Source organism: Salmo salar, chromosome 11 (assembly GCF_965601325.2).
Source record: "Salmo salar chromosome 11, fSalSal1, whole genome shotgun sequence".
Classification (NCBI taxonomy): domain Eukaryota; kingdom Metazoa; phylum Chordata; class Actinopteri; order Salmoniformes; family Salmonidae; genus Salmo; species Salmo salar.
The window spans coordinates 29,638,165-29,655,472 of record NC_138301.1 but is presented as its reverse complement, the minus strand read 5'-3'; the positions used below and the strand labels follow the sequence as shown (position 1 = coordinate 29,655,472).

Here is a 17,308-nt window from a genome sequence, read left to right as displayed (position 1 = left end):
TCTATGTTGGGTTTTTGGTAGGACCTCCAATTAGATGCAGCTGGTTGTCGTCTCTAATTAGAGGCCATATTTAGTTGAGGTTTGTTTCACTTGTGTTTTGTGGGTGGTTATTTCCTGTATAGTCTGTGCACCTTATGGGACTGTTTCGTCGTTTGTTTCTTTTGTTTAAGTGTTATTTCTAATAAATTAAGAAGATGAGCACTTTACCCGCTGTGCCTTGGTCCAATCCTTACGACGCCCTTGACAGCCTATTTATCCACATATTCCATATTTCTGAAACAGATCAAGCATTGTTTGAGTTGTAGGGAACATTTTTGCACAACAGGGAATATGTGACACAGGAGTAATAACAAGAAAAATGTAGCCTTTAGCACTGGCCGTCATATGGAACCAAACCACAACTCTCCTCGGCCCAGTGTTTGTTATGTTTGCTCTGCAGAGAACATGACAAAAGATGTCTGCGTCACTAACCTCAGACTTTTACTTACAGTCTCTCTCTCTCTCTCTCCTCTCAACACTACCAAAACAAGCTGGCCCAGAGAAGAAACTTGAAAGCAAAGCACATTATAAAATCATTCAATCTCATTTCCTTTATTTTCTTAATTGACCACTTCAGTTCGTTTCCAAGTGTAGCCCATGTTTCTTAAGCCAGCAACAAGGAAGCAGTAATGTTCTTAGTTATGCCATGTACTGTAACATAGTATCTGGGAGGCTCTACTTAGGTTTAACTCCCGTCCCAAATAGTCACATCTATATTAGGTGCTCTCACATTTCAGAGATAGCACCCTTGGGACTGTATCTTTCATATACATTAACGTGAGCTTACACAAAATCTTTATGCTCATGAAGTCGCTCTGAGGGGACCTGCACCTGAGACCTGAAACTCAGTTTTATTAATACACTCAACTCCACTGAGGCTGCTTCCCAAATGGGACCCTATTCCCTACATAGTGCACTACTTTTGACCAGGGCCCATAGGGCTACCATAGGGCTCTGGTCAAAACTACTGCTATATAGATAATAGAGTAATATTTGGGACGCAAGACATCAAACACAGGTAGAGTATAAGTGAACAGTGAACAGGTGGTCTTTTATAGCCATGTTGATTTCCCAGCATGGGGTTAAACAATTCCATCGGGTCTGGTCCAGATTTATTAAAGCAAACAGGGCAGACTGACGACACAATGGGCATGTCCCAAATAGCAACCTATTTCCTAAATAGTGCACTACTTTTGACCAGAGACCCATGGAATAGTGTTCCATTTGGGATGCAACCAATGCAGGGCCAGAGAAGAAGAGAGTGGACAGGCTGTTAAAGAGAGAGACAATCAGACACAAACTGAATAAAACTGTCATCTGTTAGATCCAGACTTCTGATAACACCAAGCCTTTGTCTCTCAGACCTGTTGATAACACCAAGCCTTTCTCTCTCAGACCTGTTCTTCTGCTCCATTCTAATCTAGTAAGGGGTGAGAGAGAGGCTTGAATGGTATACCGTATATACTGTACCGTATAACGAGGTATTTGGAAATAGCCATGGGATCGTTTTTCAATACCATTGAAACTAGTTATTTGAAGTTTTTTTTTTATACATTTTAATATTTGTATCTACTTTTTAAGTAAATATCTACAGTCAATTTGTGCAATACGTTAGGAGATTAAGAAAATCACATTCTTTATTTCACCTGTCACATATTTTTCAGTATAGTTCCCAGTCATGTGGTGATTGTTTACAAGCACACAACTACGAGAGACTGGAGCCTTGTGAGTCACTCACTGTTGTCCAGCATGCGCCAGGTGATCTAGTTACAGCATGGAATTCACAACTAAATCTTTGCCAGCAAGATATCTAATAACTATTAAGTTAACTGTCTAAAATGTTCTAATTGCTCTGCAGTTGTGCTTTTGATTTGCTAATTTAGTAGCTAGTTAACTATCTAGCTAAGTGGTTAGCTTATTCCAAAATCAAGCTAAGATTGGTAACAGCAGAGAATCCCTTGCTGGAGCCTTGTTGTCTATTATTTGTTTTGTGCGTGCAACAAACTGTGTAGCATTTCTTTTGTATAACTTTATGAGCTGGGATGTCTGTCCTGTAAATAATTTAGGTCAGAGACTGTATAAAATGTTCACAATAAGCTTGTTAGCATTTAGTTAGCATTCTCTATGGGATGTTACATGTACTTGTTAGCATTTCTAACCTTTGTATTACAGAGGCTCAGTGGGATTTTGTTCACTGCCGGTATTACTGAATATTCCGGGGTGGCACATGGTCGGTATGAAGGTAAGAAAATCTGGATACCGCCCAAGACTAGTGCGAGAGAGAGAAAGTAAGAGCGGGAGAGAGAGAGAGTGTAAGGGACAGAGAGAGAGGTAGAGAGAATAAGAGAGAGAGGGAAAGATGGGAGACAGACAGAGAGAAATTCACTTTAATGTTACTTCTTGTGTAGTCCTGGACCAACAGTCAGTTAGTTCCGATGGGAGGGAACAGTTTGTGCTGTGCTGTGGGAGTAATGATTTGAGCTTTAAACTGAATTACCGATCGATTCATCCTGCAGATCAGAACACAGCTTGCAAGCTGACTGTGTGGACACGCTGTGCACTAGAGTCGCTTTACAGATTGACTGCCAAGCACATAGTGAGGAATATATATATATATATATATATATATATATATATATATATATATATATATATATATATATATCTATATGTGTCAGCTTGGCACTGCATGTATGGGGGCATGCTGGGGGTGAATAGCCCCTGTAATCACAGGAGGGTCCAGCTACAGACTGTTAATGCTGAATTGGGTGGTAAATGAGCATGTATTTGGTGAGGAGGACCCAGGGAATCAGAGATTGGTGTTTACCCAAGCTGCAACTGGCCTGGTGGAGGTTGGGCAGAAAGGAAAGTATTCCGTTTGTATTGCTAGTCTTGGTCTCCTCCCCTTCTGCTAAATGAAAGGGCCAAAGCTACAGTGGCTGTCATCTTAATGGAAATATTAAAATAAAAAAACAGAGCAAATTACTTGTGTTTATACTCTGGACTGAACTGGAGGCATAATGTAGTTGCAAGTTGACTGGTATTTTATCCTTCTTACAGAGAGATGACTGGACTGGAGAACACATTAGCATAAGCATTGTGTCCCGGAGAACACAGGCTATGCTGTGATTACTGAGCTCATAGTTGAACTGTAAAATTGCTTGTCAGCAGCTGATATGTTTCTGGCAAATGTCTGCTCTTGATTGAATTAGTTTTTGGTGTTTCTGTGAGGAGGAGGGAGGAGGAACATGGCCAAGATGCTTACCTGCTGTCAAGCAGGTACTGATACTGATGGCTTTGGATTGTATTGTGTAACCTAAATAGCCTATTTTCTGCTCATTCTGTGTCTCGTCCATCACAGAGTAGACATTGTTTTTTTTCTTCTCATTCTTCTCTGGATATTTGTGACATGGCCAATCAGTTATTGTGAGGTAATTTAATTTTGATTTATTCATGAGAGTCAACTTTGGAATTGAATGGTCTAAAGTGCAGATGAAACAGGAAGATTCAAGACCCTTTGTATTCAATTTAGTATGTAATTTTACACTCCAAGACTTAAGCGGAAAGAATTACTTGATTTATTCTTATAAAATTACGTTTTCGATGACTTTGCTCTTTGTTCATGCTCTTGTGAATCTGGACTGTATGGTGACCAAACCAGCACAACAGTCCAAGCTGACAATACTAAACTGTTATCTTATTTTATCTCCACATTTATGAGCAAAATCATATGACAGTTGGCCAACAGAGGCTCTCAAGGCATAATTGTGGGTCTAACTTGTCCTTCCCATGTTTACTGATATGATCCATTTGGTTCCTACCTCATACTGGGGGTTAGATGGGGTCATACTGGTGTAATATTGTGTTTGCCCTGGGGATGAAATAATAGTGTTTGGTATAATAGCTGCCAACAGCTTATTTCCAATCTGACATATTTTCATACAAATATTATTGAGCTATGGTTAGAAGATATTGAAATGACACTGGTATCAGTCATACAATGGCTTTACGAGGGTTATCAAATGTACCTGCTTGTGGAGAATATCAGTTTGTAAATATATATGCATACAGGAAAATGTGAAGTAAAAGATCCTAATACAAGTTACTGGGTGGAAAGCCTTGCCAAATAAAAACAAAGCGATGAACTACTATGGTATTTACAGTACATGGAGAAAGCAAATGCATCTCTGCAAATGAAGATGTAAAGAGCCACCATCTCCCCTCCTCCTCTTCCAGCTCTCACAAAAGCTCAGCATAGCACTATAATGTGAGCGAAGACTGCCAATGGAAAAATATTGGGTATTCTTTCCCTCCTCAAAACACAGAGAGAAATATTAACTCATCTCTTCATCTGATTCACTGTGAGGAAAGCTTAATGCTTTTCTGTCTCTCACTGTGAGTGTTTTCCCAGACAGTACAGCCTTTACAGTCTTTTCACGGCAGGATCAGGATCATGTAAGCTCTTTAATTCTCTCTTCTCTGAAACATTTATTGAAGAAAGAAATTTGCTGCTGGTGCAGATAGAGAAGAAGTGGCTGGGAGTGAAAACACTAGGTAGATGGCCAGTCAGTCAGTGTGTTTGCTCTGTCGTTTAGCCGTTTCTGTCTCTCTCACACTGTCGAGGCTCATGTTACACAGAGCTCGTTTGGCCATGGATCCACTCTGTTAATAAAAGCCTTCTATCCCAAGGCTATTTTAAAGCTCTACTCTACTGCTGCTTGTTCCCCTCTGCCAGATAGAGCCTTTAGGAGATAGAGAGAGATTGGGAGAGGGAAAGGGAGACATCACTTGTTTTTCCAAACATGCTGAGCTTGGAGCTTGGATGTGCAGGGCTGTCTAATGCTTAGTAACAGGTTTGCCTGGTCTGTTGCTGCTGTGCTCTTATGTTCCTACAGATTTTTCACCCCCAGTTCCCTGGTACCTGTAAGAACACCCCATGATAACATTTCTGTAACATTTACTCTGTCATGTTCGGGTGATAATACCCCAGACAATCTTAGTTCAACCAACGGCAGATTTCACTGCTGTCAAAAAGCTTCCCGTGTAACATAGCATGGTTTGGTTTTGTCCTAACGAGGACTGTAGCATGCAGAGTTTGCTCATCCATCCTGCTCATCTCATCATTTTAATTACAGAGCGCTCATTGTCTGCTCTGACCCATTTTAGTGCAGGCTCTGCCGTCAGCTGCACAGTCCTTCCAATCACACTTAATTTAATCTGGCATTTGACTCAGGGCCGGCCGTGAAACATGAACATTAAACGCCGGCGTTCCACCAAGATTAATTGGGAGCAACAATATAATAATAACAAGATCCGCTCATGTTGCTACTTGCTGTCCACTGAGGATGTGGCCAAGCGACTGCCACGGTAGGGTAGAGCTCTTAATGGTCAAGATTGATACTGGTGGCTGGGGACCATTTCCAATGGTGTTGGTGAGAGACTAGGATGTGTCCCAAATGGCACCCTGTTCCTTTTATAGTGCACTGCTCTTGACCAGGGCCCATAGGGTTTTGATCAAAAGTAGTGCACTACATAGGGCATAGGGTGCCATTTGGGATACAGTATAGTTCTCAGAGGAGAGAACTGGGCCCTGGAACTGGAAGCACAATAAAACACACCTCATGGAAACGGGGCAGTCTTCCTAAAGAGTTTCACAATACTTTCCTTATTGCAGTGTTTTCTCTGAAGCTAATTTACTGGATCTCAGGCCAACATCAATTGTTGTTGTTTGTTTTCCTATTGTCTCACCTTAGAGCATGGTGTTTGTATTTACATGGATTTGTTTTCTGATATGTACATACAGTATTATTGAGGTATAAATTCACCATGTGTTGGGAGCACACATCACAGAGGCGGTAGTTTACAGATATAGGATCTTAATGTGACCTGTATTGTCGCAGCAAAATAATCCTGTGCAACAGGATTTTAATGTTTAGTCCATAATGTTGCTTGACCAGTGGTTAGGCTATTAGCTGGTCAAAATGAAGCTACATGAAAAGTGGAATACTGTCAATATGTTAGTGAAGGTTTTCAGTGAATTTATGTAGATCACGAAGCTCATCTGCCTTTTCTGCGGCACAGAAAAATATTCAGCAACAAAAGAGTGATCAAATTAAGATCCTACATCTGTATATTGCAGGTAGTAATTGCATTGGGAAACGGTTGGATGTTGATGACATTAGTTATTAACTAAACACTGACAACCAACCCACTCAAATCTGCCTGCATGCTCTGGGAAGACATAGCCTACCTCCGCATCAGTTCTTTCCATTAGAAATCCCACAATAACAACAAAATGATGTATTCACCTCCTTAGATCCTTATGTTCCCTCTCCATTTTCCAGAATGTTCAGAGAGTTCTCTTGGTTCCAGAGCTATTGTTTGTTCACCCCCTAACGTTTCACTCACCAGTAAAAACCCAGGGGGGTTAGGAAGAGGTAGCACTGCACAAAACCCTCCTATCTCTCCCCACATCAACACAATGTTGTCTGTGTTTCAATAGAGAGGGATATCTCTGAGACTTCAATTTGTAATCTAAAAGAAGAAGGGGACAGTGTAACACTTCACAGATAAGCCCAGGCTGCGTTGAGGTTAATTACTAGCCGAGTGCGGCTCAGAATGCCAGACGTGTGTGTGTGTGTGTGTGTGTGTGTGTGTGTGTGTGTGTGTGTGTGTGTGTGTGTGTGTGTGTGTGTGTGTGTGTGTGTGTGTGTGTGTGTGTGTGTGTGTGTGTGTGTTCCTCAGAATGCCTGATGTACCCTGGCCATGTCAGGTTGGAAAGTACAGAAGGGGGAAGGGAGGACCACTCCTTGTTGACAGATGTTTCACAGTTGAGGTTATCTGCAACTCTCTGTGGCGTGTGTGTGTGTGTTTGAGTGCTCAGCTCAGATGCAGTTCAGTGGGACAGCTCCAGGTAAAGAGGTCTACAAACGGGTTGTGTTGAATGTATCAAACTACCTGCTTTGCCAACTGCTAGTGGGGCTTGTGGCTTCCCTTCCCATTGGTGCATTACGCTGTTAACATTGCTGCTGATTCTACACACTCTCTCTCCAAGGCATAGGCTAATTAATGGATACCATTCACAGTTGATTAGCCGCAGTTCTTTTGGTAATTACATTCGCATACTAACCACTCACAAGAAAACAAGGGGAGAAAAAAACAAAGGAGTGGAAAATAAATTAATGCACTTCTCATCTCGCTCTGATCTTAATTTGTTTCCACTATTGTTTGGCTTCCGCTAAAGATAAGAAACCATTTTTTCTCTCCCTCTATATTTGAGTTGTTCCACATTCATAATGTTTCACTAGAATGACTTTGAAATAAATACACAAAATTAGATTATTCCAGTGCTTTGTGCAAATGGGGAAAGTGTCTCAGAGGGAGGACTCATGAAGACACAAACCTCTTCCCCTCTTCCTCCCTGCCCGGTGTACGTAGGCTGGGGTTTGTGGGGTTTGTGCTGCTGCTGTAGCTTGGTCACAGAGAGGTGCATTGTGCTCTAGGGCCCAGCTGCTAGTGCATAATTCTTCATTCTGTCTCCCATTGTTCCTACCTGTCAGCATGCTTGTGTCTCAGAAGAAAGGAAGTGGCTGCCATTTTGCTAAGAGGGCTGTGTGTGTGGGTTTAGGGGGCTCGTCATGAACGCAAAACACGGCACTGTTGCTATTTCTTAACTAAACTAAAGGACACATTTTTTAATAGCTCATCTAGCTACACTTATCCCCTCCATTCATGCTTGCCTTTCCTCAATCCAAAAAACCACAACTGCTCCATGTCCTATTGGTACTCTCCCACCATCTTGTTTTTGTTCCTTGGCAGCATCCTCCTCCCTTGGGTTACTTGAAGTTAATAACCTGCCAGAACATCTTGATACTTTGCTTTGTGATGCAAACCCATGCTTAATTACCATCCCATAAGGCATGAATAGCCGGCCCAGATTTTCATTACCTTGCAGTGAATTGGCTACAACCTCTCGAAAGACATCTTTCTACTACGTGACAATAGAGCAATGTGGCAGAAATTACTCACCCAAGCAGAAACAACTAGGACTAAACTCAACACGTAAACGTGAAAAACGTAAACGCAAGTGACACTAATTGAATGGATCTGTGAAAGGAAATATCTATGTGACACTGATTTGACATAATCTTGGTACGAGGCCAGAGGTATAATGATGATCTGTTCTCTTCTCTTGCAGTTTGCCAACAACAACAACTACATGAACATGGCAGATGTCGCTGGTGGTGGTGATGTAAGTATCCCTTCTCCACTTTCCTCAACTATCCCTTCTCCACGTTCTGATCTCTTCTCCACATTCTGATCCCTTCTCCACATTCTGATCCCTTCTCCACATTCTGATCCCTTCTCCACATTCTGATCCCTTCTCCACATTCTGATCCCTTATCCACATTCTGATCCCTTCTCCACATTCTGATCCCTTCTCCACGTTCTGATCCCTTCTCCACGTTCTGATCCCTTCTCCACATTCTGATCCCTTCTCCACATTCTGATCCCTTCTCCACGTTCTGATCCCTTCTCCACATTCTGATCCCTTCTCCACATTCTGATCCCTTCTCCACATTCTGATCCCTTCTCCACGTTCTGATCTCTTCTCCACGTTCTGATCCCTTCTCCACGTTCTGATCCACGTTCAGATCCCTTCTCCACGTTCAGATCCCTTCTCCACATTCTGATCCCTTCTCCACATTCTGATCCCTTCTCCACGTTCTGATCATGTCAAGGCCAATAATGGAGATGTAGGGAAGTCAATGAATCAGATGAAGATGTCAAAGATAACTACTATTTTTTCCAGCAGTGGACTGGCATACAAGCTCGAGTAAGGCTTTGCTGTATTGCTGTTAAATTGCTTCATACTGAAGCAAGACCCTGCGTAGATAATTAGTAAGATTAGTCAAATTCAATATAGAGCCCTCTCTTCTGAAAGCCTTGTGATGTCTCTAGGTGAGCCAAGGTGAGGTGTCAGAAAGTTAGGGATGTAAACACCTGTTTTCCCTCGTGTTCCAAGACATGATCAAGGAGCCTGAGGAGAAACACATGCCATCACTAACAAGACCACTCTCTGTCTTGCCTGGCAGTTCCAATGCCTTGAATGTCATGTGGCATGACTTTAGAAGTGTCTGAATGATCTGTGTATGTTACGGTAAGGACACATAGAGTAGGTTTGGGACTACTTCTGCTAAGCTGCCGAACTCACATTTCATGTCCCTCTGTGCGTTGGTGACTGAGGATTCAACAGTGTGCTAAATATACCAGTGTAGTCGACCTCCACCCTTTCTCCTGCCCTGTCATTAGGGATAAGTGCACCAAAAATACCCATCATCCATTCACAGTAGTTCAAAACAGGGCAATCTCATACTGTTTAGTGTACCATGGTGCTGTCTAAAGAGAGACTGATCTAGCCTGCTCTCAACCATGTACCAAGCAACCACAGTATTGCCATAGAGAAGAAGAAAACAGATTCCTTTGTAATGTTACACATCACATCTCTCTCCATGGTTGAGAAAGCTATAGTTTCTTAACTCATTACCTCAATGGTGATGCTACTCAGTCAAGCAGTTACAGTACAGCAGGGACTGCACAGACTGACCCAACTACAAAGCCTTAATAGAGTCATATAGGGAGATGTTCCATTTGCCAACACATTTTCTCAAACTAGGTGCATCCATCCTCCATGTCCAGGGGCTGCTGAGGCCAAAGAAATATAATTACTAGAACCGGCATCCTCATGCAACTCAATGTGCCATGGTCAAAGGGGCTTTTTTTTAACCCAATCTAGTAACTCTACTTCTATGGCTGAGGCCCTCTGTGGTGAGGCGAGTCGAGGCCACGCCATCACAAGCTGTTCAGAGAGCATTCAGCCCAAGCTGTGAAAGCCCAGTGTGGCTGGACTGGCTGGGTGGGGGCTGGTGGGCGGGTGGTAGGGGGAGGGAAGGAGAGTTAATAGAATAGCCAAGCAGCTCATTTGCATTTTATCAAAAGGAACAACTGTTTCCAGTGTTACGGCGCAGATGGCATTGTACTTCAGCCCACTTTTTGTGTGTGTGTGTGCGTGCGTATGTGCATGTAAAGAGAGAAAGATTAAAACAATTCTGAGTGTAACCACAGGCAGAGCACAGATTATTTATGTTTTCTAATGAAAAAAGGATTGGAGTGTGTGAAGTATTGTTTCTTGTAACCTGAACTGAGGAAAAATGTAAGTGACTTTCCACTTTGAGTTGTGTAATTTCACACTAAAATGAGATTTCTCTCTACTGTAACACCGTATTAATCAAGTTAATGTGACAGGCCTTGGCTCTGGGTGCACTGGAAGGGAAGGCTTCTGTACCAGCACCAGCCAAAATGGATCTGGCTCCATGATGAATGAGTGACTTTGACAGCAGCTAAATATATACAACTGCGTTCTGCATAGACAATTGAGGCTAACGGTAATTGTAAAAAAATAACTAACATCCAGTTCTCTTGCAACTCTTGTATAATACGGAACACTGGGTCATCTCTACACAAACACTACTGGCTATTTACTCACTGGTATACTCAAACTCAGAGAACATCTTTAAATAAGCCAACATGCTTATTCAAATAGATAAAACAATATTAGATACTTAGATGACTAGTGTATCAAAATCAACCAAAACGTCATACGCAACAGATAAAATAACATTGAATATGTAGATGGCTGGTGTATCAAAATCAACCAAAACATCATATGCAAAAGATAAAATAACATTGGATATGTAGATGGCTGGTGTGTTATTACCTTCTGCACTTACAGAATGAGATAAGATGACCTTGGTGTGCTCCTGTTAAAACACCCATCCTAACAGGGAGGAATGACTGCTCTCCTTAGAGAGTATGATACTGTACACCGGGATTCAATTCCACTCAACGGTGGGTATCACTTCTCCCTTCCAATCAAATTAGACAGGAGTAATGATCTATGTAGAAATGTATTTGAGATGGTTACAAATTTGAAATGTTGATTGCGGGCCCACCGTGATGTTATCATTTGAGTAGCTTTATGCTCCGCTGCCTCGCTAGATATTGGAAACTGGAGTCTCAATCCTGGCTCTATTGATCCCAGGGCCTATTATATTCAGTAATTGCATGGCTCTGCCTTTAACAAGTCTTGGTTATTGCATCAGTGAATTGGATTACAGAAGTTTATTGAAAGGCTGGAGATATTGCCTCAAAAGCTTTTTCTTGCTGCTGTCTTCGATATTGGGAGTGAGAACACCATACATGTTCTAGATAGAAGGAATATGAGATAGTGGAGTCCTTGATGGTTCACAGAAACACATCAGATCAGAAGCATCTCATGCTTTTCCTGAACATTTCCATAATCCTTGCCTGTTAGCTCCAATAGTCAACACTTTTGCAGTGAGCCAATGTGTTTGTCATAAATCTAATGGCCTTTTCACCATGCACGTAATGCTTCCTGTGTATTAACAACACACTATATCATACAGCACTGGGGCTCTGTGGCTGCTTGGGAGATTCCCTATACATCTGCCCAGACATGCTGGATTGATCTGGTCTGGCCTCAGCTCCCTCTTACAAGCCCTGCTCTGCCCCCTATGCAATCGGACCCTCCGCCTGCCCATGGAACGACCCGTCACACTTGCAGGCACACATAACACACACACACACACACACACACACACACACACACACACACACACACACACACACACACACACACACACACACACACACACACACACACACACACACCCACACACACACACACACACAGTGACCGACATGGACACACACACAAACATGAAGCCAGCATCTGGTTTGCTTGGCACTTGGCTGTGCTGAGCTTTCATAACAATTTAAATGGATAACCAGGCTGCTGATGTGAAGGAAGTGGATTGTGCATCTCTTAATCTGAGATCAGAGCCCTTCTAAGCTGCTCCTGGTGCAGAATTAGCCAGGCTTTATGTGAAGTGACACCAGGCAGTAATGCTGCAACGCTGTAACAGTGTGTTACTCTCTGGGCTCCACCAGCCACCCATCCAGCCAGGCAGGCAGGCAGGCAGGCAGGCAGGCAGGCAGGCAGGCAGGCAGGCAGGCAGGCAGGCAGGCAGGCAGGCAGGCAGGCAGGCAGGCAGGCAGGCAGGCAGGCAGGCAGACAGACAAGCACTCCTAGTCTGGCACCTCTCCCCTGAGTAAGAGAGGCCTGCCCTGCACTGACAGCTGACACACTCCCTCTGTACCCCAGACGAGCCTTAGCTAACTTCATGTCTCAATTTTCAGCTCCCAACTCGTGCGGATGTTAATTTGGATCATCATTATGGACGGGAGATGAGGAACACAACCAGAGTCTTTGATAGCAATCTCACTTCCTCTCTCCCTCCCTTCCTTCCCTCCCTCCCTCCATTACACTATTTATCAGAAACTAGGAAAAGAACATTCCTCTATTCCTGCCTTCCAGGGGCAGATCTGTTTATCTTGAAGGTCACAGTCACATTTGCTCTGTTTTACTATAAAAATGGAACTCACCTTTGCTAACCTTCATCTAAGGGAAGGCTGTCTCAAACCTCATCCTGCTTGCCTCTATAATTCAGGCCACAATGCATCAGCCTACAACATCCCTATCCAGCTCTGTTCACTGTCCTGGTTTAGCTTCTTCCACACAGATCTTGGCAAGTTGTACCCGTATGAAAAGGTCAGAGAGTAATACAAATTAATGTAATGGCGATGTCCTTTTGTCCTCCCCTAAAGTATCCTTCTGAGGCCTGTGAAACCAGCCAAACAAACAGAGAGGCCCTTTTTACTGCACATCATTCTTCTCTAAATGACAGATTCAGATTGGTAATGAAGCCTGTGATGATGATGTTCTCTCCTGATCACTGCCATGTGGCCCTGGCTGTAGCTTTACACCATTGAGTCATGACAGTTCCCTTTTTACACTATTTATGTTTTAAACACTTTGTGTTTTCATTGTTAGGCACGGAGACAAAACATATTAGGCGGCAGGTAGCCTAGTGGTTAGAGCATTGGACTAGTAACCAAGTGGTTGCAAGATCAAATCCCCGAGCTGACAAGGTAAAAATCTGCTGTTCTGCCCCTGAACAAGGCACTTAGCCTAGGAACAGTGGGTTATCATTGAAAATAAGAATTGTTTCTTAACTGACTTGCCTAGTTAAAACCTATTGAGGACCCCTTCGAGATACAATCCCGCTAACGGGATTGGTTGGACAACAACCAGTGAGATAGCACGGCGTGATATTCAAAACAAAATAATCTCAAAATTAAAATTCAAGTATTATACTGCATTTTAAAGATACTCTACTCGTTAATCCAATCACATTGTCCGATTTCAAAAAGGCTTTACGGTGAAAGCAAAACATTAGATTATTTTAGCATAGCACCTCAGCAAAAAAAAAAAACGATAGCCATCACAAAAACAGATATACAGCTAAAATTAAGCACTAACCTTTGACAATCTTCATCAGATGACACTCCTAGGACATCATGTTAGACAATACATGCATTTTTTGTTTGATCAAGTTTATATTTATATCCAAAAACCCAATTTTTACATTGGCGTGTGACGTTCAGAAAAGGTTTCTCCCCATAACTACCGGTGAATAGGCACATTTAATTTACAGAAGAACTCATAAACGTTGATAAAATTTATAACAATTATTTAAAGAATTAGAGATAATCTACTCCTTTATGCAACCACTTTGTCAGATTTCAAAATAACGTTACGGAAAAAGCACATTGGTCAATATTCTGAGTACAGAACTTAGCCTTCAATGCTAAGCTATACAGTTAGCCTACAACCACGGCGTCGACAAATCTCTAACAATATGTTTGAAATATTTACTTACCTTTGCTGATCTTCGGTGGAATGCACTCGGATGGGCACCCACTTCCACAAGAAATGTTCATTTGTTCTGCAAAGTCCATCATTTATGTCCCAATACGTCCGTTTTGTTGACCCATCCAGAACACTTTACAATGCCATGTGGCGTGGACGCAAATCCATAGACGAAATGTTCAAAGAACCATTAACGTTTGTAGAAACACGTCAAACGATGTTTACAATCAATCCTTTAGGGTATTTTTTAACGTAAAATTGCGATAATTTTACAACCGGGCAATAGGTATTCATCCCAGAATAAAAATTAAAAAACGACAAAGTCACGTGCACACGCATCATAAGACACCTCTCCTCAGACTGGCCAATGATTGACTGAGCCATAATTATCTGCCCGGTAACAGCTGACGGTTGAAACCAGTTCCTAAAGATTGTTGACAGCCAATGGAAGAGTTAGGAGGTGCAACGTAAATCCTATGTCACTGTAGTTTTTCAAGGGATTCAAAACAAAAACTACATTTCTAATTTCTCCCACTTCCTGATTCAATTTTTCTCAGGTTTTTTGCCTGCCATATGAGTTCTGTTATACTCACAGACACCATTCAAACAGTTTTAGAAACTGCAGAGTGCCTTCTATCCAAATCTACTAATAATATGCATATTCTATTTTCTGGGCCAGAGTAGTAACCTGTTTCAATTGGGTACGTTTTTCATCCAGCCGTGAAAATACTGCCCCCTAGCCCCAACAGGATATATTATTAAATACATTTAAAAAATGTTCCAGTGCTTTTTCGGTGGCGTTAACATTAAATAAGATGGCAGTAGTAGAGTAGAGCACAGTGCATGGTTGTTTAAAGCCTTTTGTAATTTATCCTGCTCTCCTCTACACTCTTAGAAAAAATATATACAGTTGAAGTCGGAAGTTTACATACACCTTAGCCAAATACATTTAATCTCAGTTTTTCACAATTCCTAGTAAAAATGTAATCCTAGTATAAATTCCCTGCCTTAGGTCAGTTAGGATCACCACTTTATTTTAAGAATGTGAAATGTCAATAATAGTAGAGAGAATGATTTATTTCAGCTTTTATTTCTTTCATCACATTCCCACTGGGTCAGAAGTTTACATACACTCAATGAGTATTTGGTAGCATTGCCTTTAAATTGTTTAACTTGGGTCAAACATTTCGGGTAGCCTTCCACAAGCTTCCCACAATAAGTTGGGTGAATTTTGGCCCCTTCCTCCTGACAGAGCTGGTGTAACTGAGTCACACACGCTTTTTCAGTTCTGCCCACACATTTTCTATAGGATTGAGGTCAGGGCTTTGTGATGGCCACTCCAATAGCTTGACTTTGTTGTCCTTAAGCCATTTTGCCACAACTTTGGAAGTATGCTTGGTGTCATTGTCCATTTGGAAGACCCATTTGTGACCAAGCTTTAACTTCCTGACTGATGTCTTGAGATGTTGCTTCAACATATCCACATAATTGTCCTTCTCATGATGCCATTTATTTTGTGAAGTGCACCAGTCCCTCCTGCAGCAAAGCATCCCCCCCAACATGATGCTGCCACCCCCGTGCTTCATGGTTGGGATGGTGTTCTTCAGCTTGCAAGCCTCCCCCTTTTTCCTCCAAACATAACGATGGTCATTATGACCAAACAGTTCTATTTTTGTTTCATCAGGCCAGAGGACATTTCTCAAAAAGTACGATCTTTGTCCCCATGTGCAGTTGCAAACCGCAGTCTGGCTTTTTTATTGCGGTTTTGGAGCAGTGGCTTCTTCCTTGCTGAGCGGCCTTTCAGGTTATGTCAATATAGGACTCGTTTTACTGTGGATGTGGGATACTTTAGTACCTGTTTCTTCCAGCATCTTCACAAGGTCCTTTGCTGTTGTTCTAGGATTGATTTGCACTTTTCGCACCAAAGTGCATTCATCTCTAGGAGATGTCTCCTTCCCGAGCAGTATGACGGCTGCGTTGTCCCATGGTGTTTATACTTGCATATTATTGTTTGTACAGATGAACGTGGTACCTTCAGGCTTTTGGAAATTGCTCCCAAGGATGAACCAGACTTGTGGAGGTCTACAATTCTTTTTCTGAGGTCTTGGCTTATTTCTTTTGATTTTCCTATGATGTCAAGCAAAGAGGGACTGAGTTTGAGGGTAGGCCTTGAAATACATCCACAGCTACATCTCCAATTGACTCAAATTATGTCAATTAGCCTATCAGAAGCTTCTAAAGCCATGACATCATTTTCCTAACCGACTTGCCAAAACTATAGTTTGTTAACAAGAAATTTGGGGAGTGGTTGAAAAACAAGTTTTAATGACTCCAACCTAAGTGTACGTAAACTTCCGACTTCAACTGTATCTAGAACCTTAAACGGTTCTTTGCCTGTCCCCATAGGAGAACCCATTTTGGTTCCAGGTAAAAGCCTTTTGGGTTCTATGTAGGACCTTTTCCACAGAGGGTTCTACAAGGAACCCAAAAGGGTTCTATGTGGAACCAAAAAGGGTTCTCCTATGGGGAAAGCCAAATAACCCTTTTGGAACCCTTTTTCCTAAGACAGTATAAAACCGTCCTCATGCTTCCCAACTTAAACGGTTCATACATATATTATGATGACATTTTGTGAAAATTTTGTTTGTTTCGGCCTTCGGCGAGAGTTTTTTCAGCTGTTCATTTTTTATTGAGGCAAGCCAAATCTATCCCCCTTCGTCTGTAATTGGTCAACAGTAGGGATTGTTCAATGAAGTGTTTGTTGTCATTCAACGATAGATGACTCATTTTCATGCACATTTTTTCACTTGAGAAATACTAAACCAAACATCCTAGTTAGGTTTAAAGTGTTGCGGCTAAGATCTCCTTGGTAAAAACATAAAAATTAATGACAGATTTCTTTTTGTTATCTTCGATTAATCTGAAATCAAATCAAAATGCATTTGTCACGTGCACCGAAAACAACAGGTGTAGACCTTACAGTGAAACGCTTACTTAGAGGCTCTAACCAATAGTGCAAAAAAGGTATTAGGTGAAATAAAAACTACAGTAAAAAAGACAGTAACGAGGCTATAAAAGTAGCGAGGCTAGATACAGACACCGGTTAGACAGGCTGATTGAGGTAGTATGTACATGTAGATATGGTTAAAGTGACTATGCATATATGATGAACAGAGAGTAGCAGTAGCGTAAAAAGGAGATTATTTGGAGGAATTCTATACTGGTTAGGGCATCTCAAGATGGACTAAGTAGTACTATTGGCATTTTTTTCAAATTATTCAAGCAAAGGTCGATGAGCACACTAGTTTGGTTCACATAGTCGAGTTCTGCTAGGCACCCGCCGAACCGAAGCATGAAGCCAGAGTCCAGAGCTATGATGAAATTTCTTTTTAAAATGTTTTACCTTTATTTAACTAG

At 41.9% G+C, this 17,308-nt stretch overlaps 1 protein-coding gene across 1 annotated transcript in view; it reads left to right on the top strand.

Moving 5' to 3' along the window:
- The window catches only part of LOC106562393 (TOX high mobility group box family member 3), a 61,082-nt gene that overhangs the window by 29,817 nt on the left and 13,957 nt on the right, over positions 1-17,308 (top strand). The window contains exon 2 of the mRNA XM_014127256.3: positions 8,237-8,290. Within this exon, the coding sequence (XP_013982731.2) occupies positions 8,237-8,290 (54 nt within the window). The remainder of the gene's footprint in view (positions 1-8,236; positions 8,291-17,308) is intronic.